This window comes from Melozone crissalis, unplaced genomic scaffold (assembly GCF_028551555.1).
Source record: "Melozone crissalis strain CALT ecotype California unplaced genomic scaffold, PUWL_Pcris_2 ptg000007l_1, whole genome shotgun sequence".
Taxonomy (NCBI): Eukaryota; Metazoa; Chordata; class Aves; order Passeriformes; family Passerellidae; genus Melozone; species Melozone crissalis.
This window is the reverse complement of record NW_026535785.1, coordinates 18,466,595-18,494,487: the sequence shown is the minus strand read 5'-3', so window position 1 is coordinate 18,494,487 and position 27,893 is coordinate 18,466,595. Positions and strand designations below refer to the sequence as shown.

Genomic DNA, 27,893 nt, shown 5'->3' with positions numbered 1-27,893 from the left:
AAGAGAGAAAGGGATTTTAATTCCTCCTAAGCATTTTAATTAAAATAATTAAATTTTAATTAAATTATTATGCCTAAAAAGACAGTGTTATTTGCAGCTTAATACTCAGAGTTCCAATGACTGGTGTCTGCCCCAGGTTCCAGCAGAGTTCTCCAGTTCAGTAAGACCACTGAAAGGCAAAGAAACACTGAACGCAGAGTGAGCAAAAGTACAAAAGAAATACCAGAGGATGAGATGCCTCCAAACTGCAGTGACACATTGCTGTTCTCCCAGCCCATAACATCACACACTGGCCTACTTCTGCCCCATTGCAGTTTCAGGAATAGCAACAGTGACATAAACATGTCCCATTTAGCCCTGTACTGCACTCTCTGTGGCATTAAAGCACACTCATTTTTAGTGAGCAACTTGGGAGCACAGACATACCACCTACCATCCAAGTGCACTGCCACAAAAACAATGAAGCTACAAAATTTACATGGACAAAACAAAAATTTTTATTAGCAAACAAGTAAAGATTCATCATCACTGGTATTGTTTTCAGAGAGGGAAGTAGATGACTGTAACATTGGCACTTCCACAGAATGGCAACAAGCTGCATGAACACCCAAAGGCTCCTCCTGGTATGAGTTAGGGCAACATTGGTTTTGTCCATTCACTTGGATATGAACATTCATAGGGCTGTCTGGATAACCAGACTCCCACTTTTTTAAGGGTAATCTACATGGATCTTCACTCAGTGGATGACTTCCACTTAAACTACTGTCCTCTGGGACAGTCCTCCTGGATACTGACCCTCCATGGATCGTTTCTGTAACGCTTTCAGATAAAGGATCTCTGAAAGCCTTTCCTGTATCTGCTTTACTGCACTGCTTAAGTTCTCGGTCAGAGTCAGCACTTAAAGATTTATTGGCGTGTCCAGCCTCAGGCTCTGCATGTGCTGCTGTGCAAGTATTAGGCTGGAAGGTGCTGGAAGGCGATGGCTCTGTGATTTCAGTCTCTGGCTGCAGGCTGCTACATCCAGCTTCTTGTGGGGCCCTGGCCTGGCCATTGGCCTCGGAGCCGGGTGCTGCTGGGGAAGGGGGAGGGCTCCGAGCAGTCCCAGCAGCGCTGCTGATGATGCCATCCCCCAGGGTGGTCTGGGAGGTGCGGGCAGGTGTCAGCAGGGGGATCTGTCCTCTCACCCGGGGCCTGTGGAACAGCCTGCTCCAGAGCCGGCCCAGGCGGCGGCGGGACGAGCTGCGCCGTGAGGAGTGGCGCCGCATCTGCCTGCGCATGGCCGTGCGGATGTTCTGCAGCACAGAGGCCTGCAACACACAGGAGAGACCAGCATTGCACAACACTGCAGAGACTGCTCCACCCTCCTCTCCCCATGAATATCTCCACTTTGCCACAATACTCAGACTCCATCCCTGTGCTTGCTCCTTAAATGTGTATTACCTAACAAACTATTGGAGAACACCAAATGTGGCATTCACATTCTCTCAACAGAGAGATCACTCTCTCTCCCAGATTTTCTCCTGGAGAAGCTCAGAGAGAAGAGAAAACAATTCTTATCTCTACTTGCTGCTCCTGTTGTTTTTGCACATGTGAAATATGTTATGGAGATTCTTTACCTGAAGGGATTTGGTAATTGGATGCTGGGGATGGTTGTTTATATTAATTAACCATAACCAATCACTCAAAGCTGTGTTCTGGCTGTCTTGAGACAATCATGGGTTTTTCTTTAGTATTCTTTAGTATTCTTTGTAGTATAGTATCTCTTTAATACAATATAGTATTAATGTAATATAATATAGTTTAATAAAGGAGTTGTTATTTAATATAATAACTAATAATTTATTAGTTATAAGTTATTAATAAGTTCAGCTTTCTCAATCAATGGAGTCAGATGCCAACCATTCCCTGCATCAGGGGGTCCCTGCATACTATAACCAAAGACAGCTGTGCCTGTACCAAAAGACTCTCATAGATTCATAGAATGGTTTAGCTGGCAAGGGACCTTAGAGATCATCTAATTCCAAATTCCCTGCTGTGAACGTCTCCCACTAGACCAGGTTGGTCAATGCCCCATCCAACCCTGCCTTGAACACTGCCAGGGAAGAGCAGCCACAACTTCTGTTCCTTACAGTGTTTCCTTTATGAGTTTCCGCTCCACTTGTCTGCCCAGGATGTTAATTTCTCACTGGAGTAACAAACTACAAGTGCTTTATCACATTAGGAACTGTATCTCAGATGTGTACTTCTGTACCATAAAGGAGTTTTCAGAATGACTTAGTGCCTTGCCAGTGTAATTTACCTATAAATGAAAACCAATCATTTTGGAAAATTAACAGTTTTCGAAAATCCCTGCTATAGAGACTTTATTTTCTTATCTTTTCAGGTGTATTTACAGTTTCAGCTTGAACAGCCTTTTTGTTCTATTTACTTTGTGACCTTTCTCTCTGTCTCTATTCATTCTGTCTTGGTGTACAGCAAAAGTGATTATCTCACTGCTGCTTCCCAACAAATACATTCAAAATATATATTAAAAATATATATAAATGTGTTCAAAACTACCCACAGCAAGATCTGTGGCTCTTCAGCTGTGTGTAACACACACACATTTTTATATTACTTCCATATAATAAGCCACTGAAATACAGTTCCAGATTGATTGTATCTAATTTATAGCAGTTTGGCTGCTGAAATATAAATTGTCTGCATACTTGTGATGCATTGTAGACAGGGAAGTCTTCCACAGGAGGGATGAGTCCTTGTGCAATCAGCTGGCCATAGGAAGGTGGAGCTTCCCTCCGCACAAACTCCGCCTCCAGCCGCGTCATCTGAGTCTCGAAGGCTCTGGAACACACAGAAAACATGGAACACAGCAGAACACACAGAAACTATGGAGCACAACAGAACACACAGAAAACATGGAACAGAACACACAGAAAACATGGAGCACAGCAGAACGCACAGAAACTATGGAGCACAACAGAACACACAGAAAACATGGAACACAGCAGAACACACAGAAACTATGGAGCACAACAGAACACACAGAAAACATGGAACACAACAGAAAACACAGAAAGCATGGAGCACAACAGAACCATGCAGAAAACATGGAGCACAACAGAACACACAGAAAACATGGAACAGAACACACAGAAAACATGGAACACAACAGAACACACAGAAAACATGGAGCACAACAGAACACACAGAAAACATGGAACTCAACAAACCACACAGAAAACATGGACCACAACAGAACACACAGAAAGCATGGAACACACTAACAGCTTGTCCTGCTTCCCTCACACTACTGTATAAAAGTGTTGCCACCTTTCTCTTCACAGAGAAAAGCAAAGCACAATTCTTCCCAAGAATATTTCTGGGTTTCACGTTCTCTGACCCTCAGAGAAAGAAAAAACAATTCTAACCTCATTTACTGCTCTCCTGTGTTTGTTCACAAGGGGAATGCATTGTAGAAGATTGTTTACCTGAAGGGAATTGATGATTGGATTCTGGTGTGAGTGCTTTGCTTCACTGACCAATTGGATCCAGGTGTGTCTGTTGGGACTGTCAGCTGACAGTCACGGGTGCTTGGCAGGTTCAGTTTAGATGTAATGTAATATAGTATAGAATAATACAGTATAATAAAGTAATTTATTAGCCTTCTGATAAAATGGAGTCCTCCTCATCATTCCTCTCCTTTATCAGGGGCAAAAATAGCTACTATATAAAAGCACTGCCAAAGGGCTCATGCTAGGAGTTAAACCACAGAACTTCCACTAAGCTTCATGAAAATCTTATCAGGATGCAAAAATAAACAGAAGGACTACAAGTACAGGGTATAAACACAAATGAATCAAACCAGCAAACTCTCTAGTGCAGTCTCAGGTTGGACACTGTGGCAACTGAAATTTTTTCAAGTGGCCAGTAATTGTTGTGCCAGTAACAGCAGTAACTTGTTCAGCTAGGGCCCAAAGGTTATTTTGGAAAAGACATAAAGAACTGGAAACAATCACACAACAGGGCAGCCTGCAGTGCAGAGAGGTTTGCCGGTCCTGCCAGAACAGAGGCACTGAAGTTGCCACCTTAGCACAGCAGCTCTTTTGCAGGTCCTTAATCATGCAGATTTGATCAGGAGAAAATGTAAAGCACACTGTTTAAAACACAGTGTCAGCAGCACAGCACAGGGCTGGTGCAGGTGATGAGATGGGAACCAGAAAGTCCCTTATGACCCCTACAAGGCAGAACCCACTTCTCACAGGCAAAGAAACACACGCACCACACCCAGAATGAGGCACACAGAACCAGGGGAAAGCGGCACAGCTTATACCATGGACAACACCCACTGAGAATAGGCCCCATCAGAGCAGGACATTGCTTTAAGCAGAACTGACACCTGGAGTATTTGGGGAGGGATGAATGGCTGTTCAGATTCAGTGAAGACTTCACTGAAGCAGTTCAGCATTCAGTTTTTGGCAGGGGCAAGGGGTTTGTTTCAAGGGGATGAGAAGGAAAAGGCAGATTAGGTCACAAACAGATTCTGCCATACTGCACAATAACCACGTACTTCTCACAGACCACAGAAGAGCTGCTATTTCCACTCACTACTCTCAGAAATCTTCTCTGAGTCTAATGCAGTGAAAACTATTTAGCTGTCATCAGGTCCTTGGATTTGATTTCATAGCATTTTGCAAATTCTCTGGTTAAGAACTGCCTCTCTTTTCCTTTTAACAAAACAGAAAAAACCACCACAGCTATAAAAACATCAACAAAGCAAAACAATTACCTGTACTCCCTGGTCCTCAGAGAATATAATTTAAATGCACAACCCAGTGCTATGACTAGCAGCAAGCCACACACGAGACTGCCAATGAGGGCAGCTGTGATGACCTTCCTGGGGACAATCACCAGGCAGTTACGCTCATCACTTCCATCCTGGCAGTCCTCTTGCCCATCACAGCGCCAGGTCTCAAAGATGCACAGATTTGTCCCACAATGGAAATTTCCTGGCTGGCAAGTAAAGCAGTTTTTTTCATCTGAGCCATCTGGACAGTTCTTCTGGTTATTACAGCGGTCAAGTATTGAGTAGCAAAGCCCGCTGTTTCCTTCACATGGGTATTCATTCTTCTGGCAAGCAGGACAGTTCTCCTCATCCTTGCCATTGGGACAATGCCACCAGCCATCACAATGCTGCTTATCTGTGAAACACTCCTCATCACTTCCACAAGGGTGCTCCCAAGGCAGGCAGTACCCTTTCACCTGATACGTTGCATTGAATCCATGACCAGTGCTCTTGGAGCGGGCATGGTACGAGACAGTGAGCTGGCCCTTGGACGACTCCACACTCACAGAGTGCCTGTTGTTGTGGTGTGAGAACGTCTGCATTAATTTATCACCTCTCTCTCCAATGCCATCATACACCTTCACATAGTCACTGTAGCCCAGCTGCAGGTCGAGCTGCAGCAGCACGTGCCGGTTGTCCTGCGTGTCCACGTACCACGTGCAGCGAAGGTCTGACCGGCTGTGGTCTGCACGGAACAAGTCTGGGGAAGCAAAAGATCCATAAAAATTCCCCAGCCTTTTGCCACAGGAAAGATCAGGACAATTATCTTCATCAGAACCATCCCCACAGTCTTTAACTGAATTACACCTCAGCTCATTTGGCAAGCATTTGGTGGAGTGCCCTGTGCTGCACTGGAACATTCCTGAGGGGCAGATGCTGGATGGAGGGTCTGTTGGGGGGACAGTGCAATTCTTCTCATCTGAGTTATCACCACACTCATCCATGGAATTACACTTCCAGGTACTGGGAATACACTTCCCATTTGCACAGTGGAATTCATCTGACTGGCACGCAGACTGACCTATCTTTCCTGTGAAAGAAAAAAAAAATCAGTATCAAAAAAAAAACCACTATCAAAACTTTTGGAACGATCTGATATCACTTCTTAACATCTATACCATGCATGTCACAGGCTAATTAGTCAGGCCAGTACACTTCAGCAACACAGTTAGAAAGCCACATGTAAATAAGATCAGTGTTACCACAGCAATACTTTACAGTCATCAACGGCCCAAGATGCTTGTCAAATAAAAGTACTCCTGTTTTGCAAGTTTTGCCAGAGAGAGTATGAATTGAAGTCAACACACACACAAGATTTTACCTCTAATATAAGAAAGGCGAAATCCCTGAGCCTGTCCTGAGCTTGATGCATCTGAGTGAAAAAATATCCACACATGGTCCCTTGCAGAGATGAAAGATGGAGGTATGGAAGATCCACAAACTTTGTACTCCTCCCTCTTGGAAGATGGGCCAATCATCAACCAGTCTACTGCACACTTCTGAGAGTCTTCCAAATCAAAGTTCTTGAAACTGTTCAGAACAGGAGAAAGCACAAGTTACAAAGAGGACATGTGTCTGGAACAAAAGCTAACAGAAAAAGAACAGACTCTAATGGCTGACTTTCTGCATCAAGCAGTGCTGACATAAAGGTAACAATTCAAAGATAATGAAATACATTCTATTTACCACCCTGAATATACAGAAACAAAGCACATCCCCTAATTTGGAAGAGCACCCCTCTCATAAGCATAAACATCACACCAAAGTAGCTCCAAAAGCTGAAACAGTGAGTCCTCTTTTACTCAGTCCTTAAACAAAACTGCTCCCGAAAACACAGATATGAGGAAAAGCAAAATTCCAGAATAAATTATACAGTAAATAGATTAATATCAGCAGTCATTTCCAACTGTAAAAGTTATGAAACTATGGATGACAGGGTTGACCACTGTCTTGGAAAAAGAACAATAGAAAGCAGTACGAAGAATCCTAAAGGGCTAAGTATGATAGACAAATCCACTCTGTGAGCCAGGGATGGGTAAGGAGAGACCAAGAAGAGAATAGGGGTGGAAATGGAACCTTTAGGTAACACCATTATGTTTTAATTCAAAGATTAAAATATTCTCTTTCTGGGAGTGCAAGTGCAGAGCAAACAAGACTTTAACACAGTCAAATTTTTAACCCTTCTGCTGACACAACCCAAGAGATTATTCAATAGCAGCTGATCTGGTGCAAAGAGTTTGCAGTCTGACTGTTTGCAGAAGACTGGACACAACTGGATAATAATCCCTACCTGTGGCTCAGGAACCATATGTGGTATTTGTTGTCTGATGAAACAGATTGCATTTGTATGCAGCAATCTGCAATGACAATAGCAGATTGCAGACTGCACAGAAAAGCATACTCATTAGGAAAGGGCACACTGTTCAGAACACTTAGAAATGAATTTTGGTCCTTTTTTATGTAACTCAGCTACACCAAATTAACTTGCTAGAAGTTGTGCATACTCCATGCAAATATCTAGACAGAATTTTCAGAAAGGCAGAAAAACTTGCAAAATACAGAACTCTTTCCCTAAATGATTTTTTCACAAAATCAAAGACAAATTCTTTGAAAAAGATAATGGAAAGAATTTTCTGATATCAATGAGTATTTAAAAAAGGCTGTCAGTGCCTGCCTGATCTTGACCTTTGAAGCTGAAAAGGAAAGAACAGCAACTATGGAAACTAGCTAATTCATTTAGGCAGGAGACAGCCTACCCACACCTCTAGGTCCTGCCAAACACATTGGCTTAATAACTCTCAAAAAAATGTTATCAGCAAGAGCATGAGAAGTAAGAGAACACTGAATGTGGTAAGTTAAATGGAAATTAGGAGATAACAAACAACTTATGTGCAAGGACATTCCACCCAGAAATGTCCTTCCTCTTCTTTCTCCCACCAACCTCTGTGTGTCTTCCCAGCTGTGAGAAAATATTCCCACAGCACTTAATTCTTTGCTATAAGCAATCCCATCAAGCTTCTGAAACCAGAATATTTTGCAAGGAAGTTTTAGATGATTGTGCAGCCAAAATAAAAAGATTTAAGTACTCAGCCATTCAAAGATAAAGCAGATTATTTCTGTTACAGGTGTTCTGCATAAAATGTTTTTAATGACCAAGAAGTGAACAGCCACTGCACCATGAAAAGGAATTATCCAAAACATCAGGGAAGCAATAGGTACTCACATAAAGTTTGTTATGTGAGATGTGAGCCAGCATTACTGAGCTATCACAGCAGTTTTGCTCTCTGTGACTCATTTTGGCACCACACATCATGTTGGGTTTCTATCATCTCCTTGGAGGATTCTTCATAGGAATTTTTAAATGAAAACTTTTTGACTAAGTGTTAGAAATACCCATCTGCCCAACAACAGGTTTTAAGGAAAGGGAACAGTCACTAAATAAAGAAATGGAAACTCAAAACTGGGAAGGGGGGAGAGGGGGAATGACTAAAAAAGTTCTTTTTGTATGTTACAAACAAGTTCATTTACTACATCTTTTGGTGCTTGACTTTTGTAGTTATTTTAGATGTACCATGATGACCCTTAGAGATGCCAACAAATTGTTCTCCTATCTTACCCAGCTCCCAGCACTCCCACTGGGTCCCACAGCCACTCATTCTCCTCACTCTGCTGAAAAGAGCTACTTTTGTCTATCAAGTAAATAATTCAGCCATAGCATGGTTACACAACACAGACTGCACAACCCAAGGGGAGAACTTGCCTATGCAATAAGCTGTCTATAACTTACTTTAAAAAGCACTTCTTTCTACAAAAAAAAGAAAAATATTTAACACTTTCAAGATTCATACAGAGGAAGAGTACAGAAAAGTGAGCCACACGCACATGCCTTGTTTACAAACTCCTTTGCAGGTGACAGCAGTACCCTCAAGAGGCTGCATTTGTGTACAATTAATACCTTTTACTTGCACCTTGGAAGTCTAGTACTGTACATTATTAATAAACAGCTTTTTTTGGTTGTGGAAAAGGAGCAACCTTTAGTTCCAGCTTCCAATGCGGAAGCCCTGGCATGCAGAGGATAACTGATTTTCCTCAGTGTCACTTGTGGATCTCAGACAGATTCAGAGCAGAATCCCACATTTCTTCCCTGACAAATCCAAACTTCAGCCACAGAGCACAAGGGTGATGAGGCAGAACAGACTTGCAAGGAATCACTGTGTTTAAAGATTCCCCAAGAACACCATGCCTCTCAGAGATACACAAGCTACTGGAAAAAATGCCTTGGTATTCAAAAAGGGAAATACAGAATATTCACAAGAACAAACGCTGCTACAAAAACAAACATCTTAATCCCAAGTGCCCAGAAGTTTCAAACACAATTTCTCTGTGTATGTTCTAGTTCTAATGTGAAGTTTTATGTGTAATAGATACCACAGCAGTTAGAGAGTTTCTTCTGCTAAGAGACAAAGCAAAGTCAAAGCAATTATGTTCTCCCTTATGCAAACTAATCAACAGATGTATTTTCAACAAACTTTCCTTTGATTAAGGCATTGTCACTATTTCAGCACCCTTTTAAGTTATATTGCCCCTACTAGAAGCATATTTTTCCTCATTTACATTGATGGTGATTTTACAAGACAAAAACATTATATGCTGGAACAAGCCCTCACCACAAAAAAAAACCCACTATCTTCTAAAGAAATATGAAAACAATTTGGATACATATGTTTGCACTTGTAAGTATATAAAATTTGGCTTCACTTCATAATGTATTTGTGACAAGGTTTTGTGTCAGAGGTTTCTGCCATTCTACTCTGACATTAATGATTTATTTTAGCCAAGACTCCTGAATACTGCACTCAGCCTCTATTGCTTTACTTCTTTCATCATCTCTAATTAGATCTACAGCTGCTCTGTTATGTCCTCTGAAGAATAACTTAATCCTGCTGCCCACAAAACATTTATTTATTCAGCTGAGCTTTGTCAAACTGGAATGCAAATTTTTCTATCAAAAGGACTGAATGAGTATTGGCATACAGTGGAAATACAGGACAAAGACTTGTGCTTGTACTGCTTGTAGGACTACACAGCCACTGTACAGTCTTCGGAAAAGTACTCAAGCCTGTAGTTACTGATCTTGAGGGAAATCCCAGACCTTCTGCATCAAAAACCTACATTTTTGTGACTGAAACAAGAAGCAGGAGCTATACTGAAACAGAGAGTACTCATATGTAGCATCATCCACATCTCATGCAGCACCAGCCAGTGCCACAGTATTTTTAAACACCTTGGGCAGGATTTGAGAGGAAAAGCAAAGACATTCTGCTCAGGCACTAATCCTCCCCAGCAAAGCCCTCTGACAGTTCTGCAGGAGTGGAACAGGGACCCAGGGGTGATCCTACCATGCAAACTGCAGGGCACAGGGCGTTAAATAAACTCCATTACAGCCTTACCCCCCTGCAACCCCTGCTCCAGACACCCCCTCCACCCCAGAGCTTCACTAACAGAGCAAAGCTCCCCTGCCTGGTGATAAATGCACCCTTGGCACCTGGTGATAAAGGGAACAGAACCTGCCTTTCCTCAAGGCTTTTTTTCCTCCCCACAAGCAGAGAACACAGCCCTAGTTCACAGGGCAGGGAGAGGAAAAGCAGTAAAACACTGGTATTTCCAGCACCAGAGCTAGAATGTAAACAAAATGCAACACACCCATCACAGAACATCCTTTAAAATGGCCTGGCCTTAGGCTGCTCTCACTGCTACCTGTAGATCTCCAAAACAATACAAGAATGTAGAAGGAGACTGGTGTACAAGGTCAAAATTATTGGATCAAAATTTGCAGGTTTTGTTTCTCCTGTGTGACGGTGTTCACAGGGGTTTTCAGGTGAGGGAAGAGATGAGAATGTTGACTCCATGTTCACAAGGCTTGATTTATTATTCTAAAATATATATATTACATTAAAACTATACTAAAAGAATAGAAGGAAAAGTTCTCCTCAGGAGGCTAGGCTAAGAATAGAAAAGAAAGAATGATAACAAAGGCAGCTGCCTCAGACTCTCTGTCTGAGCCAGCTGACTGTGATTGGCCATTAATTAAAAACAACCACGAGACCAATGCACAGATGCACCTGTTGCATTCCACAGCAGCAGATAATCATTGTTTGCATTTTGTTCCTGAGGCCTCTCAGCTTCTCAGGAGGAAAAATCCTAAGAAAGGATTTTTAATGAAAAGATGTCTGCAACACTGCTGAAAGATGCTATTGTCTTGCTCTTGGAATGTCTCTTCCACATTTTTATAGAGAAGTACAACAACAGCCAATGAAACACTGAAAGTATTCAGAATTTGAGGATCAGAACAACCCAGTGTGAACTGAGAAATGCAGCACTAAGTGTTGTTTTTACTGAATTCTGCAGAAATGAGTAAACTCATCTGATTCTTTTTCCAGTGAAATGACACTGAAATAGAAGTTACCAACTGTAAACAGACCTCCAGGAGTTCACAGGAAATTACTGTATTAGTCATATACATCAGTTTTTGCCTATATAGTCACATGAAGTAACAGCCTACCATGGTATCTTCCTATTATCTATTTTTACATTGCTGGAAAATACTTCATTAAACCAGACTACCATAAACACACATTAATAATCTATATATATATGAGAAAAATGTGCTTCCTGCAAAACTAATGCTTAGCAGAGCTTAGTTTTTTGCCATCTGCACTGAAAGGAACAGTAGCAGCTAGGGAAGAAAAAGTACTTCTATAAATAATGTAGGGAATTCTCCACAACCCTTTCAGTAATTTAGGCACGAGGGACTACAGATTAAAGAAAAAGAAAGCTTTCTTAGTAACTGGGAAAGGACAAACATGGGATGCAAAATCTGAATGAAAGCAATTAGTAAATAAATTAAAAAGTAAATGTCCAATTTGGCCCTCTCAACTGATTTTAAAATTGGAGAATAAATATTATGGAGAGGTCAGTAAAGCACAGTCCCAAAATAAAACCATTCAACCAATTAAGTAAAAAAAAGTTATTTCTATTTGCCAACTTCTCACAGACAGTGTAGGCTGTGAACAACTGATGACTTAATTGGCTCATTAAAAACTTCTGCTTAACCACTGAAGCACAAGGACCTGAAGTCAGGAAAGCTCCATTCCCCTCCCAGCTCCCAAGCAGCAGCTAACTGCATAACCTTAGACAGGAGACACTGCCTAGCAGGGGCTATTTCTTCAAGGGCTGAGCAAGTAAATGGCTATTGTGAGGTTTTCTCCAATTAATGTCAAGTTCTGAAACACTATGAATTTGGTAAACAGACTGTGAAGCAGTCCCTTTAACTCTTCACACAACTACAGATCAGCAAGAACACATGAACAGGCCTCAATTTTATGCAGAAATTGAAACTCAAATGGTATCTGACAATTGCTTTTTGTCAAAGCCACTGAAGTGAAAGCCAATGAAGGTGATCCCCTCACCTCAATTAATAAGAGACAGCTTGAATGGGTCACTAAGGAGATTGCTTTTCAATACTCTTATCTTGAATTCTGAACATGGAGAACATTTTACTTGCAGTCCCCTAAATTCCAGTAATAAAATAATAAATTTATACTCCACCCACATCAGGGTTAATTATAACCATCAAGTAACAGCAACTGCTAAACAATTTTTTTTCATAGCTGTGAGGAAACATAAACCTATAAAGCCTGTAAATGATGGTACAGAGGCAGTTACTGTATATGACATCCTGATATGATCTTACATGGTTTTATGTAATCCTCTGTGAAAAGAAGGACAAAAATAGAGAAAATGGGTGGGAAAATCAAATAGTTTCCAAAACAATAACTAGCAACTGATCAGCTGAATTTAAAGAGATATACAGTCCTGGAAAAGTGGCTACAGACCTGTTCACAGTCTCAATACAACCATTCCATCAGACACACAAACCTGAAAGAAAGTACTGAAATATGCATACAGAGTGGTATAAGCACAAAGAACATAAACTTCCTGTTCATGGGAGATCTCCCTCAAGGATTTATAAAAATTAAACTATAAAGCAAAACAATAGGCATGGAAATGTGAGGATATGAAGAAAACACATGAAAGACAGACGTTAGGACATAGCTTCTAAAGGAGATGGCCACAGAAGCCAGCATCTTACATACACATGTAGATCTGGTCACTGTTCTACTGAAAGCTGCTGAAAAATAGGTTTATAAAAAATAACCACCAAGTGCAAACAGTTTAGAAATAAAAAATCTTTCAATTGCAATTTTATCCCTTAAAGACTCCTGCTGTATCTCATTTTATATTTCCCTTATATAACACTGCTGTCTTGCTGTCAATGAGAATTCAAGATCAAAGGAAGTGCATACTGTGTAACACAACACAAAGGAGATGGGCTTTTCTGAAACCTTTCAAAATGCAGATGTTAGCACAACAACTGTGTTTGATTTTCCTAGGAAAATGTAAAAAGCTACTCTTATGCCCTTACCAACACATTGTTAGAATAAGAAGCATACCCAACTGGAAAGCAGAAACATGTTTGCATTTGAAACCTCCCAGCCTAGGCAAGTCAGCTCCTTCTTTAACATCCCTGCCATTGCAAGGGCAACAGCCTTGTCAAGGAATCCTCAGATGCTGTAACATTCTGCATTTCATACCCTGCAGTGAGTCATTCCAAGCACATTCATAGTCCCAAACACACCACCACAACACATCCCTGGGATGTAAACACAGAGTTCCTATTGTTTGCATGTGCAGAGGAGGGCAGGATATGGCTGTGCACTCAGTGAGAGAAAACAAACCCATTCAGAAATCTTGCCATTCATATTGCTGTGCACACATCTGAATTCTACACACATTATTACCTGCTGCCACACCTCATATGTTGTTTCTCCAGCCTCTGTTACACTCACACTTGCAGAAGAGAGCCCTAATTCTAACTGGACTCTGGGACATTTTCACAGCCTAAACTGCAGCATTATTCTCCAGTCAAGTCCTGCCTCTCATTCATCTGCTTCCTCAGTTTCCAACAATTTCTGCTCTGAAACAAATTCCCCACATCCAATGTAATGTAATGGGGTTTAAAAGCATATTTCTATTTATGAATTTCAAATGCTGGCAGGTATTTACTTCATGGCTTTTGGTGAGTAGTTCCTATTTTGAACTACGGATGGTGAAGCCTTCCTATTTTCCATCTGTGGCAGATTTGTTTTCAATTTCTGAGCATCTGCACTTGAAGAGGTTTTGCAACCCTTTTAAGCAGCTGAGCAAAGAATGAGCAGATGGTGTCAAATGTAACAGTGCTAAAACCCCCCAAAAAACTTTTCCTAGCTTTTATTTTTTAAGTAAGAAATTTTTGGCTCATGAAGGACCCCACCACTAGCCCAGAGAAATTAGGCACTTTCACAGTATGCTCATACTATACCCTAAACATTCTTAACAAACCATTTGCAGTACATTTTAGTCTTTATTGAAGAACATTTTTCTAGAATTGAGCTGAAATTGTACCACAAATGCTAACTATTATTTGATTTGTTGGAAATAAATATTAAGCAGAAAAGCACGTATCTTTTGGTAAACAAGTAACAATAAGCAATAATTATCTTCAACTGTCTATTAAGCTTAGCACCATTTCAAGACATTGGTGAAAATGGTATTTTTTTCCTAAGAATTTTACATGCCCACTGAAGCTGTTGCAGGTTTTATAGCCTTCACCTACTCCTATTTATAAGCAATGAAGAGAAGGGGGACTATATAATGTGAGTAAATATATTGCTGTTTCCCACTCCCTCAAATGTCAGGGCTATATGAAATCTCACACAGGCATTGTGAAGATAAATACATTAAAAGACCACAAGTGACTTCTGTAATCCCAGATGTCAGGAGCAGCCTACAGAAACAAGCCACAGTGAAGCACTTTTAACTAGAGAGAGGTGCCCAACCTGGAACCATGTTGCAGTGTAACCAATTTCAGCTCTCTTTGATCAGCCAGTGCCTCTGAAGACAGCCTCACACTGGTCTACCAGGTAAACTCCCATTTTGCTTTGTTTCAGCAAAGCAGTGCTTTACCTCCACAAATATCCAGCCATACCTAATTGTTATCATGTCTCCATGATCTCCTTGGATGTACCAGCTGCAGTTTATGGCTGGAGGATAGTTGGATGGCCAGGAAGGGCTGTAGATGACTCCCCGTCTCTCTGTGTGCTGTTCCAGCTCTCCACTGCAAGCAGCTGTTAATAAAGGGAGAAAAATAATATTGTTAATGCTTTGACTAATCAACAATTCATATTAGCTTCAAGAGCTTTCATCAGTTTCTGGAGACTGCAGACATATGAGAGTGAACAGTTTTATCCCCTTACTGCTTTCCTCCCTGCCCTGTTTTTTAATTAAGACACCCACACCAAGTGTAGGTAAGCATAACCTGCATTTCAATGCAGGACCAATCAATAATCCTGTATGAATCTACCACAGGCTACAATCAATATTATTGCATGGATTGCCAAGAGGATGTAATACAGAAATCCTTCTGACCAGCCTCCAAAGCCTAGGCAGGTCACCCAGCAAGTGAAGATGATCTGTATTAACTGCAAAGTAACTAGGAACTCATTTTGTTGTGCCATGTTCCTGGCCATGCTGTTTATTCTCTTAACCATATGAAGAGTTTGTAAGAGTTAACAAAATATCACCACCCACCACACCCCCCACACCTCCCACAAAAAAGTAAACTGCAGTCCAATGTTAAATGTTTCCACTGAACATTACTAAAGTACTCTAAATTCCTTCTGAACCCACATAGATGGGAAAAAATTCAAGACAGGGAAAGGAGCAAACAAGGCCAAATAAAGCTCAGCATTTTCAAAGCACATTTAGTTCTTCCTATGGAAAACAGCAGGCTTTATCAAATACTTATAATTTGTAATTAAGCAATTCAAAAATGAAAATTAAATGTTCTGAGGACAAGTTGAAAAGCTGTTCTGATAAGAAAACATACTCCAAGCAGATTACAAGAGGGAAAATTCTCTGCAATGCAATAGCTATTCTGAATATTCTCCAAAAATATTATTTAAACTATTTTTAAAACAAATTACTATCTAGAGCATGACTTGTGGACTGCAGCTGAGTATTTCATTTTTGAACGAAGCTTACATTCTTGTAGCTGAAAAATACAGAAAGGGAAAAAAAAGATTGCCTATACCTTGTTACCTCATACACATCCACATCCACTGCATTATAAATGAGAGATTTACAGTATTGCTTGAAATCCAGCCACACAAATACACCACTTGCAATTCCCAGCTGGGATCAGTTTTAGCTGCACTGGAGGGATGGAGGAAGGATACCAGCACAGCTGCTTGGCTGCAGTCAGGTCAGGTGGCAGGGCTGCAGCACATCCCCTCAGGAACCTAGGCTGGCACTGTTCTGTTTGTTCACAGTAAGCACTTCTGAAGTGAGAGCCACACAAAAAGCATCAGGTGAGTAACTTACCTGAGGCAAAACATAAAAATGCTATTATTTTTACTCTCCAGGTAGAGCATTGCACTGAAATACAAGTATATAATTCCTACTAGTTTCAAAGGCCACAAAAACATACAGAATACATAAATACATGAAAACATCTATTTCCAAACAAATATTTTGCAGTAATGATGTTACAAAAACAAGAACAAGATTTTTGTTATCACATTTCTAGAACCAGAGCAGCTCCATGCCTGGCAAATACTGAGATGCAGTTGCAATTACAGAAACATAAAAGCAAATGTAAGATCCATAGGACTTCTCAACTGCAGTTCTCAGTTTCTTTAGGTCTATAATTGTGTTCCTCCACATATTTGTTACTGCATCAACATATCACAGTAGCAGGAGAGGACCAAGAGCTAGCAAACACATAAAGGAGCTGGAAAGGCTGCATCTCCTCACTACCAGGTTAATAACACTTCAAAATGGGAAGGAAAGAGAAAGAACAAATACAGCAGACAGCACTATCGAGAAGCTTCCAGTGACACCTGTGCAAATATTTCTGCTGCCCTTGTACCATATTATGTTCTGGATTAATATTCCTTATTCACAGTACTTGCAACAAAAAAGAGTTAAAATTACACAAAACTGATTTAGTTTCTATTCTGAGGAAGTCCCACTGACAGGCTGATGGCTCTGCATGAGCACTTCCATTCACACATCCATCAGTGTAGTTAGGGGAGCTATTATTCTCCCAAATACTTGTTTCTCAGTTTTAGGAAGTAATTACAAAGACTGAGCAATAGTTACTTTACTATCCCAGCTTTTCTGAAGTAATATCACTACATATTTTCCTTTGTAATCATTTCCTTATGTAGAGGATCTTCTGTAACATCACAGTTCAGGTCTTCAGTGAGAAATGCTTTTTCTTACTAACACTGCACATCTGATAGAAAAGTGAGCCAAGAAAAAAACAAGTGACAAAAGAAACAGATTCTTCCTTTCACCAGAAGAACTGTAGCTGTGCAAATCTAAGGACATAGCAAGGAAAGGGCTGCACTGACACTATGTGCCATTTTTGGCAGCTCCTCTGACAATGGCTATTGTTGCCAATACTTTACCACGGCCTTAGCCCCTCTGACATATATCAAGCTTTTCAGACTTGTCCTACTCAAAATCAAAAGGACAATTGCTTAGCTCTTGCAAAGGGCCCTGATTTGAATGGATCACAAATCTGAATTAATATCTGTTTTGGTTTAAGACAATTTAAAGGAGAAGCATCTGGGTCTAGCTATCTCCCTCAGGGATCCAAATAAGCAATGAATATAAGTAGATTAAGTGGGAAAATAACCCTTTACTAAAAAGCAGAATAGCAACAGTCAGAAACTGTGGCTGAGACAGTTTAGTCAGAGAGAGAGAAACAGAGAACTTTCCCAGGCATCGTCCTGGGGAAGTTGTGGGAAGCTCAAAGAAAAGAATTAAAACAATTCTTATCTCTAGTCTGTACACCTGGTGTTTGTGAACATGTGGAATGTTGTATGTGATGTTTATGGACAACAAGGTGTTGTTCCTAATTAAACCAATTGTGAGAGGGGTGTTGTTTGAGAACCAGTCAGGTTTTGGGTGAACAATCCTGCCTATAAATATCTGAAGTTCCTAATAAAGTTTCACTTGATGCCTCCTGAGTTTTAGAGTCAATGTCATTGCTTCTCACCGATCCTAATCACACGACGACAAGAAACAACAGCAAATAACGACTGAATACAAAACTGCTCAACCCTGTGCACTCCCCAAAACAAAAAGAGACCCCAAACAAAAACTGCCAAGCACAGCCCCCAAGGCGGTGCCCTGGATTTCGAAAGGACAACGGGGAAATGGTGTCAGTCTTCTCTCCACCGCCCCGCTCCGTTCTCCTATCTCTCACTGGGCTTATCTCCTGTGGGCTGAGCCCTGCCTGAAGTTCTGTGGGTTCAGGGCTGCCAGCTCACGGAGGGCACCTGTCCCGCTGGAGGCAGGGGCAGTCAGAGGGCGGCTGGGCAGGATGCTCGGCTGGCAGCGGCTGGAACGGCAGCGGGCGGCAGCGTCCTGTCCTCCCGGGGTCCCGAAACCGCGGGAAGGGGACAGACCGACAGACACTGGGGCTGGAAATGGCTGATGGCCGCTGCTGCCTCTCAGAAGACACCGAGCTTGGGGCTAGAAACGCGTCACTGCGGCTTCCCTTATCTCCGAGCCCGCCACCATGAGGGGCAGAGAGGCTGCTCGGGCAGCTCTTGAACAACGCGCCAAAGCAAACTCGCACACACCATTCACAGACATACACACACTGCTCACAGACACACAAACTCATACACACCACTCACAGACACACACACACCGCTCACAGACACAAACACACCACTCACAGACACACAAACTGGCACACACCACACACAGACACACACACACCGCTCACAGACACACACACTGGCACACACCACACACAGACACACACACACCGCTCACAGACACACACACACCGCTCACAGACACACACACACCGCTCACAGACACACAAACTGGCACACACCACACACAGACACACACACACCGCTCACAGACACACAAACTGGCACACACTACACACAGACACAAACACACCGCTCACAGACACAAACACACCACTCACAGACACACAAACTGGCACACACCACACACAGACACAAACACAGCATTCACAGACACACACACAAACTCACACACAACACACCGCATGCAGACACACACACCACTCACACACACCACACACCCACATAGACACACAAACTCACACTCACCACACACAGACACACAAACTCACACACAGCACAGTCACAGACACACAAAAGGATTCACAGACACACAAACTCGCACACACCACACTCACAGACACACAAACTCACACAAAGCACTCAAAGACACAGAAGCTCACACACACACAAACTCACATACACCACACCACACACACACCACTACTGGCCAGGGAACCTCCAAGATACAGGAAGGATTTCTGGGCACAGATGATTATGGGGTACACCATCATTACAAATGACACCAAGACAGTATTGCTAAAACTTAATTACACTGTTTTAACAACACATCCACCCTTTAGGTCCCCTAAACCTGTCGGAGCAAACCGGGGACACACACATACACCCCCCCTTCCAAAACCACTGCAGTGTTTACCCAAACCTCACTTAATTGCCTCCTGTTTTTGGTGCCTTTTTCCCCACCAACGCTCATTACTACAGCCTTTGCAAGCATCAATTGATCTCCTCCTAAAGCAGCCCCTGCCCCTCCACTCCTGGTGCTCTGACTGCTGCAAGGAAGAAAAGGTGAAATATCCCAGCACAGCTTTCAGCAGCTCTTTTTTCACACACTTTAATCTTGAAAGAAATACCTTTACTAAACACAGCCTTCAGTGCTGACAACAAAACAGTAAAAGCACACAAGGGCAGAATTTATACTGTTGGGGCTTCATTATTTATAAAAGGGTCCCAATTCCCTCCTCAGCTCCTGGCCATGAAGTCTGCAAAATCACACACATGCCTAAGTACTGTGTTAATAAGTACTTAGGGCTTCAGCATGACACTGTGATTCCTTCAGGAAAACAAACAAAGGCCTGCTCAAATTGCCAAAACATCTAAAGGAAAGGGAAGTTCCTAAATAGAAAGGCACAGTCCTGGATTCTGTAGACCTTATCATCAGTTACAACACAAAAGAATAGTGATAACACTTTTTCAACAATTCAGTGTCTTTCCACAGCCTTTCTGCACAAACCTAGAAGAAAACTGAAATCCCAATTCACTAAAAACTCCAAACTGCTTAAATTTCCCACATTTAGCTTACTGAAGAAACATAAAAATACCAATTCCTGGACTGTCCAACCAACCCACCAAAAACCTTACTGAGATGGTGTTTTTTAAAAAAAACATAAATTATGAAATAATTAACAATAATAAATCTTTCACAGTTAAAGAAAGTCCTAAACAACAACAACAACTAAACAAGCAAAGAAAAAGAAAACCCCAAACTTAAACAAATGCCAGAAGAGATTTGAGTTCAGAGAGTTTCTGTCAAGAGGATATAAATCTTAATGAGGGTATAAATCTTAATGAGGCTTTCTGTAACAATCAAATGGATTTCTTCTACTGTAAACAGCAGTAGATTCCCTCTGCCAGTTAAGTATGCTGCAAATACGTGCAATGACATTTCCAAAACCTTTACATTAATAATATTACTCTTATTTTTGAAAGAGTAACTGTAATAAAACATACATTAAGCTTCAGCAAAGGACAGAACTGAGGGTTCTATGCTGTGCTGGAATACATTTTCAGACAATCCCAGACAAAAATAAATCCTGCAGCTTCACATTCTTCTGCACCAGTCACAAGGAACACAACCCAACCATCTGCTCCAGGATAAAAGATGTTTTGCACTTGCCACAGGAACCTCCTCTCAAACCCAAATTCTTGGCAATACACATTTCCTCAAGTAGCTCTCTCAGTGTCAGCAGGAAACCCTCCCCAAGTTCTCACAATGCTCCCTCAAGGGGGGATTGCACACGTGGTTTAATGCAGATCCCTTATGCCTGTGGAAAAAGAAGATTTCAGGCTCCCCTTTGCTTTGCCCAGGCTCCAGCTGGCTTTTTCTGCCCCTGACCAGAGCCAGTGAAGGCAGAGTCAAGGGTTCCATCTACAGATGTGACAAACCCCGAGCTCACACTGCTCCATCAACAGGCCCACCTGGCTTGGTGTGAGCACAGGTCAGAGAAGCTGCACAGGGATGGATCCCTCCCTTGCAATGACCTTTGTTGATAATTTTCATCCCTCCTTGCAATGATCTTTGTTGATCATTTTCATCCCAAGCTCCAGTTACACCATCAGGAGACAAGCTAACTCAAAACTCTATGAAGACAAGAAAACATGAAGGGTACAGTACTCTGAGGTTTGCAGCATACTTTTGGAATAAAAGCCAGATGTTACAACTTATTTCTAGTGAAAAAAAGTATTAAAAAGCAGCAGAGCCAACTGGAAGAAGCTCTATGTATTTTAGGCTGGGACAGTATCACCAGTCTAAGTAAGCAACAACAGTAAGTAACTGTGTAATTACTTAATTTACATTCTGTAAACTCATGCATCATACACCAAACAGATGCCAAACTCCATCAAAAGCTAAAGAACCATCCAGGCAGAACATACAGGACATAAGTGACACTCTGTACTTTTTCCAGTGAAACAATGGAATGGAAAATACTGTCTTGCAAACAACACGTCCTGCATGGTTTATCCACACTTCCTCTAATTTAAGGCTTAATTTAAGCAGGTTACCTAATCATAAAATTACTACATTCTCCTGATTTAAACCTTCTCTCAACCCCCAATTTTGACTTGAACACTCAAGCTCCAGTATTATTCAATCTGCTGTCCTAGAATTATTTTTCTGTTCTCCACTATCCTTTCCTCCCATCTCCCTTATTTGCCATTTCCAGTTTTAATACAAGTTGCAGCCTCTCTGGGAATAAAGTACATCTACATGTATGATGGTGGATTGACAATCACAAGAAGGTTTTATCACTGAGAAGACCCTGACTGCAATGTTCCCATAATGTCACTAAGTCACAGCACTGCTAGAGAGAAGGAAATTACACTAAGTGCTGCGATTCTGGTTAAATATCCACACTGACATTCTTGAGACATTTTAATATTCTTGTTTTAGCTTCTTCAGGAATGAGCCACTCTCCCTGACTTGGTGCTCCCAGGCACACTTCCTAAACACAGAGTTTTACTCTAAACAGACCCAGCACTACAACCTCAGCTTCAAGCTTACCATTTTTATCTATCACTGACAATGATGCAGTCCATAATCCTGTTGTGGTTTAAACCCAAGGGGAAAATAAACCCCACAGCCACTCCCATCCCCCAACCCTCAGGTGAGAGAGATGAAACACAGATTAGAGGTTGAGATAACAATTTACTGTTACTGGAACAATTTACAATTTAACAGCAACCAGACAGAGAACAATCAGTGACAGTGACATCACCAACGACAGCAGCACCACCAGTGACAGCAGCGTGTGACAGAGGGTGATGGCTAAAGTGCTTGGAACCTGACAGAGACAGGAGTGACCAGAACACAGGGACAGGAGTGACCAGAACACAGGGACAGAGACAGGGCCAGAGTGACCAGAACACAGGGACAGAGACAGGGCAAGAGTGACCAGAACAGTGGCATGGCCTCTGCATGGCACCTTGGCCTTGTCCCCCCACCGGGCACACAAGGGGACAGCCCTGGCACAGGGAGAGCCACCCAAGCCTTGGGGACAGTGGGACAGCAATCCCTCTCCTTAGTGACAACAGGATGATGATCCCTGGCCTTGGGGACAGCAGGACAGAGATCCTTCACTTTGGCTGACACCGGGACAAAGCCCAGGAAGACCTGAAGTCCTAAACTTCCTAAGATGTCATCGTTAGTCGGTCTTAAACAAATGTCATTTAAAAAGTCACTCTTTCATTAGAACATCTCTCTGCACAGGGAAGAAACAGTAACAGCTCAAATGAACAGGAAATAGAGGTAAGGAAAGTATGTCTTACCTAATGAGGTGACAGCACTTTCTATTTTCCCAGTCAGGAAGAGATTCACTGTGTAAAGACAGAAAAACAATGTTCAGACAAATTCTAGCAGTACAGGGTGGCAGTGAACAGTTAACCATTCCTAGGTGTTTGCTGAGGTGTTAGCACAAATGCATTCCAGTTTCCCAACAAGAACTTTGCTTATCTGCACAGGCAAGTCGTGTAATCAACTGTTATCCTTCACTGTAGCTAAAACAAGTCAATACACAGTGGAAGTTTAGTATCTCTGAAACAGCTACCAAAAGAAACAACTGCCAATCTATTTCAAATTATCTCCCATAGGATTAATTTTAATTGCAGAACACAGAAGAACAATCACATTAAAACGCGATTATTATCCTTAAATACTTCTCCGAATACAGCAAAGTTTGCTCCCCCCAGCTAAATGTCACCTTGAAAATCAGCTGCTAAAGCTAACATGATTGCCTTGACTAAGCAAAAGCAATGAAGTTTTCAACAAGGTCCACTAATACAATCAAAACAGGATGAGGCAGTACTTGCAATACATATCTGACTTGCAAATTAAGTTCCAAAGACTCTTCACTTGCTCAAGTCTCCTCTCACAGTGTATACCATTAAAGTGATCTGGAAAGAGTAGTTATTGCCAAAGAAAATGCGTCCTGTGTCATTGTTGCTCCAGAAGTCAGCATCAAAATGTAGTTCCCAATTAGCTTCCCCACACATTCTTTAAAAATTACAGTGTGTCCCATTGACTGCTCTCATTTCAGCAGTAATCTGTAATCTACAAAAATAATCTATCAGTAAAATGACAAATGCTTAAAAAAATTAGAAATGTTTAAAATGTTACCAAAAACTTAATTTACAACATCCCAGCCCGAGAACTCACTTTGGCTTTATTTTGCACATGTTAAGTCCTAAATCTTTTACTAGGCAATCTCTTGGCAAGAATTTAGTTGAAAACGTCATTTAAACATCAACAATAGGAGAAGAGAGGAAGAGAAACCGTCCCTGTTCCCAACAGTCATTTAGGAAGCAGCTGCCAATTAACACTATTTATGGCTCAGAGTGGGCCCCCATTGTCCTCTACACTGTCCAAACACATCCCTAAACAATGACCCTGGCCCTACCTTCTGTTATAACTTAAACCGGTACAAGAGGTACAAGAAGTACTAAAGGGGTGGAAATAAAAAACAATCCCTCAGCTTCCCAGTTCAGGCCCAGTCACATTTTTCAGTCACCACCACAGTGCAGCAGCCCAGGTGCCTACAGCTGTCCCTCCATGGTTTATATCTGGCTATCCAGTTTGGATTTTCTCCTTTTGGGAGGACCTCAGAGCTCAGGATGAGGTCAGGCCCTACAAAACAGAGAGAAGGACTGCTCCTGGGGTGAGCATCACAGACCTCAGGGCTCCACCTCAGCTACAAGGGCAGTGACTTCCCCCTCCTTCTAAGCAGTCTTGGGACTGAGCTTTTAGGAATACACAAAACCAGGAATGGCAGTCTATGTAATGCTACAGCTTGAGGAGAAACACACCTGAGCCACAGACTTGTGTTAATAAGCATTATTATGATGTTCAAAGGACCCTAACAGCACTGGTTTTATTACATAATTAGCTAACATCTGTAACATTTGTTATATGTGACAATAACAGTGTGCCATGTAATTATTTCTTCTTTCACAGTGCTGGTTTGCTCTGTTAGGTGAGTACCTAGGAGCAAAAATCCTGTCCTGTACCAGGAAACAACACAGCTCTGTTAACTCTGGCCAACAGCACATCCGTTTGTGACAAACTCAGGATCACAGCACAACAGCAACACAACATTTCCTCATCCAGTATTAAAGTGCCACTACTTCTGTAACCATAGTAATATAGTCCTAAAGACTGAGATGAAATTAATCCATGATTATGTCACAAATTTCTATTCATGAGAAGTCAAATACTTGGTTTTGCTCCAAAGAAAGTACAGGAATATACTCTGCATAACTACTATCAGCACAACTGAAAGCAGGGTTTGAAGATCCAATGTATGGACAACTCTGGGTCTCTACTACCACTGGAATTTTTCTTTATGTTTCCCATCTGAACACTCCTAACAGCCATAAGAGAACCAAGCTCTGAAGCAGAGGTTTCCTCACATGGCTTTAAAGAGGCCCCTATGCCATTTAAATGGAAATAAGTAGGATAAAGACAAGGGGCATAACAGAGTGGAATCAGCCAACTCAGAGCCGCATTACAGAGGACTTTTAAACAGTGAGCTCCAGTTTACTACCACAAATGCAGTGGTAAATATAGGCAGCCTTGCACACCACACCTGGCAGATACCTAAGAGAACACCCAAAAATACTCCTTTATCTCTGCAAAAAACTATTATTGGTTGCAATTGCATGTTCTTCAAGAAGTCAGCAAAAATAGCTCTTTAAAATAAAATCTAAGTGTCACACCAGATATTTTCCCAAGCAACGGAATGTTTACAGTTCCCAATACCCATTTTGCTCACTCAAGACCATCAAATCAAGCCACAAGAGCACTGTTAAACCAGCACCCAGCTCTCAAAACTGGCAGAGGCCCATAAGAAAGAACAGCCATTCCCTGCTGATTTTCTTGTCTCTTGTCAAAATAAAAACAGGTGAGACACTCGAGTATTAGAAAGTTTCCTAGATGCCCTTTTTTTTAAACTGTTGAGCAGTTATGGGAAAGCCAGAAAAAAATCTCTGAAGTGGTTCAGTAGGCTTGAACTCCATGCAGGAGACTTACTGTGCCATTCATCTGGATTGCTAAATAATTCTCAGGGTGAGGTTTTCAGCTTGGAAAGTGGCTGTTTAGATCAAAATGGAAATTTACATCTTGGCACCTCCAAACCAAATGACAGCTCCCAGGCTTTCCCTACAGCCAGAAGGAGAGACTTCAGTTTCACCGATTCCTTCTTATTTGGTAACTTTCTATGTCCTCCAGAATTTCTCAGGAATGATAAACAGAATGGCTTCACAAAAGAGCAGTTGAAACAAACCCAGTTGCAGCCTTTGGAGCAGCAGTTTACAGATGAGGTCACACAGCAATGGTCAGTGGCAGTGCACTGATACAGACACCAAACACCCACACACAGCCCATGGGAAAACAAGGAAAGAATGGCAAGAACCAAAAACAAGGATGAAAGGAAAGGACAGACAAGCAGGAAATAAAACATAAAAATAGTTAAAGTAGCAGCATTAAATTCTTATGGGTTCACTGAAGCAAAATACCTTACAAGCTTCCCACCTCTCATGTTTCTTAACTTCCACTACTGTCAGTTGTGCAAGGAATAGGAACAAAACATTCCAGCTGAAAAGAAGAGCCAGACAGTGAAATTCTAGAAGTCATAGAAAGCAGAAATCTACTAAACTTTCAGCCTGACATCACCCACACCTAAACACAAGAAGTGTTCTCACTTCAGCTCTGGAGTTTACATAACCTTTTATTATCTCATTAGTCATTTTAACAATAACCATGCTATTTATGTCAACTAATAACAGGTTTAAGAAAGGTCTGGCTGGGCCACAAAAAAAAACCTAAATAAAATTTTTAAAAATCCAAAACATCCCCCAAAAAACACTAAGAAATTCAGAGATAGAGGGAAAATATGTATCTTTCTCTAACTTTAAATAAGAAGTGCAGCAGACATTATCCTCATGCTGTGCACATCTCTGAAATCCCGTTAAGATTCTGCAAAAAAGAAGAGTTGTACGACCTGATTGTTCAAACTGTTTTGTAGTTTAGCTAGCTTTTTACATTGCACTGACATTAATTAAAATAGATACATTTGAAATAACCACAGCAGCCTTTAAACTTCAACTTCCTACATTTTTCTAGGTAAGCGCTGATGTTAAGGAAGCACTTTTACACGAACAAGCAGTCTGGTTTACAGAACAAGCTGTCTGGCCACAAGATATCCCTCTCTGATCGTTTGCACAACAAATAGTAACTGTCACTCGGGATTATTAAAAATTAACTCTAATCCACTTCATTAGCACAGAAATGTGAGTTAAAGCATTCTGGATGAAGGAGCTGTGCCAGTTTACCAAGCGAGTGTGTGGAGGGCTCAGCAGAGCTCTGCTCAGCTGCTCCTGATGCGCTGCCCCACCAGGATGCCCTGGCAGAGTTAAGTCAGCTCTAGCAGCTCCTAACTTCTCGTGTCCCTGTTAAACACGCCGGGCCTGTCGTTCACTCCTTCTTGTCACAGCCAGGCGCCGACGCTTCTGCCGAACAAAAACCATGCCCTGCCTGAACGGGCTGACAGACTAGAAAGCAGCAATACGCTTCATCACGTTGCCATAAATTAACACCTGCTGAGAAGCAGAGCGGAAAGCAACGGCTTCAAGCAGAAGGGAAGGAAGAGAGCAGAATATGGCAGAGACACGGAGGGAGAGGAAATGTTTCTTCCCGCTGCCACTCAAGAGAAGCGCCGGGCAGTCCCTGGCCGAGCCCGCACCGCACTCCGCACAAGCTCACAGCCTATGGAAGAACCGCTGATGCCTCCTAAACTTTTTTTTTTTTTTTTTTTTTTTTTTTTTTTTTTTTTTTTAATTCAGGGCTATGCGAGGTTATGGCAGCGCTTCCAGAGCCAAGGGCAAGGCGATGGGTTCCGCTGGATCCGGAGCGCTCTGCGCGGCCCCACACGGCCGGGCACGGCAGCCCGAGCGGCGCTGAGCGAGCCGGGGCCGCGCCGGCCCGGGGCCCGTTCGGAAGCGGTGACGGGAGAGGGCTCTGCCGGCACCATTCGGGCGGTGCAGCCTCGTCCCATCCCGCGCCCCACGGGCACTTCCCGCAGGGCAGGAGGGGGCCCAGCGGTCCCCAGAGCCGGTGCCCGGACGTGCCCCGCCGCCAGGGAGCGGCCGGGCCGCACTCACCCAGGCAGATGGCAGTGAGCGGCGCCAGCGCGCCCTGACGGAGCTCCGCGGCCGCTGCTTTCTCCATGGCGGGTCGCTGTCGCCTGCCCTTCAGCGCGGGGGGAACC

The 27,893-nt window shown here is 42.2% G+C and overlaps 1 protein-coding gene across 1 annotated transcript; it reads right to left on the bottom strand.

Annotated features, from left to right (window-relative positions):
• Positions 1-109: 109 nt before the first annotated feature.
• LRP3 (LDL receptor related protein 3) lies at positions 110-27,893 on the bottom strand. The gene is made up of 7 exons (XM_054296267.1): positions 27,787-27,893; positions 22,903-22,950; positions 14,931-15,069; positions 6,165-6,373; positions 4,787-5,873; positions 2,709-2,841; positions 110-1,307 (listed from the first exon to the last, which is right to left on the bottom strand). Exons 1-7 carry the CDS (start codon positions 27,851-27,853, stop codon positions 501-503), a joined length of 2,490 nt encoding a protein of 829 aa, XP_054152242.1. The 5' UTR covers positions 27,854-27,893; the 3' UTR covers positions 110-500.

Excerpts from the sequence above, each read along its gene's own strand:
- LRP3 (XM_054296267.1), bottom strand. The coding sequence starts at position 27,853 with ATGGAGAAAGCAGCGGCCGCGGAGCTCCGTCAGGGCGCGCTGGCGCCG. Across the intron at positions 5,874-6,164 it reads TCGCCTTTCTTATATTAGAG|GAAAGATAGGTCAGTCTGCG; the intron begins GTAAAATCTTGT and ends TTTCTTTCACAG. Across the intron at positions 2,842-4,786 it reads CTGAGGACCAGGGAGTACAG|AGCCTTCGAGACTCAGATGA; the intron begins GTAATTGTTTTG and ends TGTGTGTTCCAG.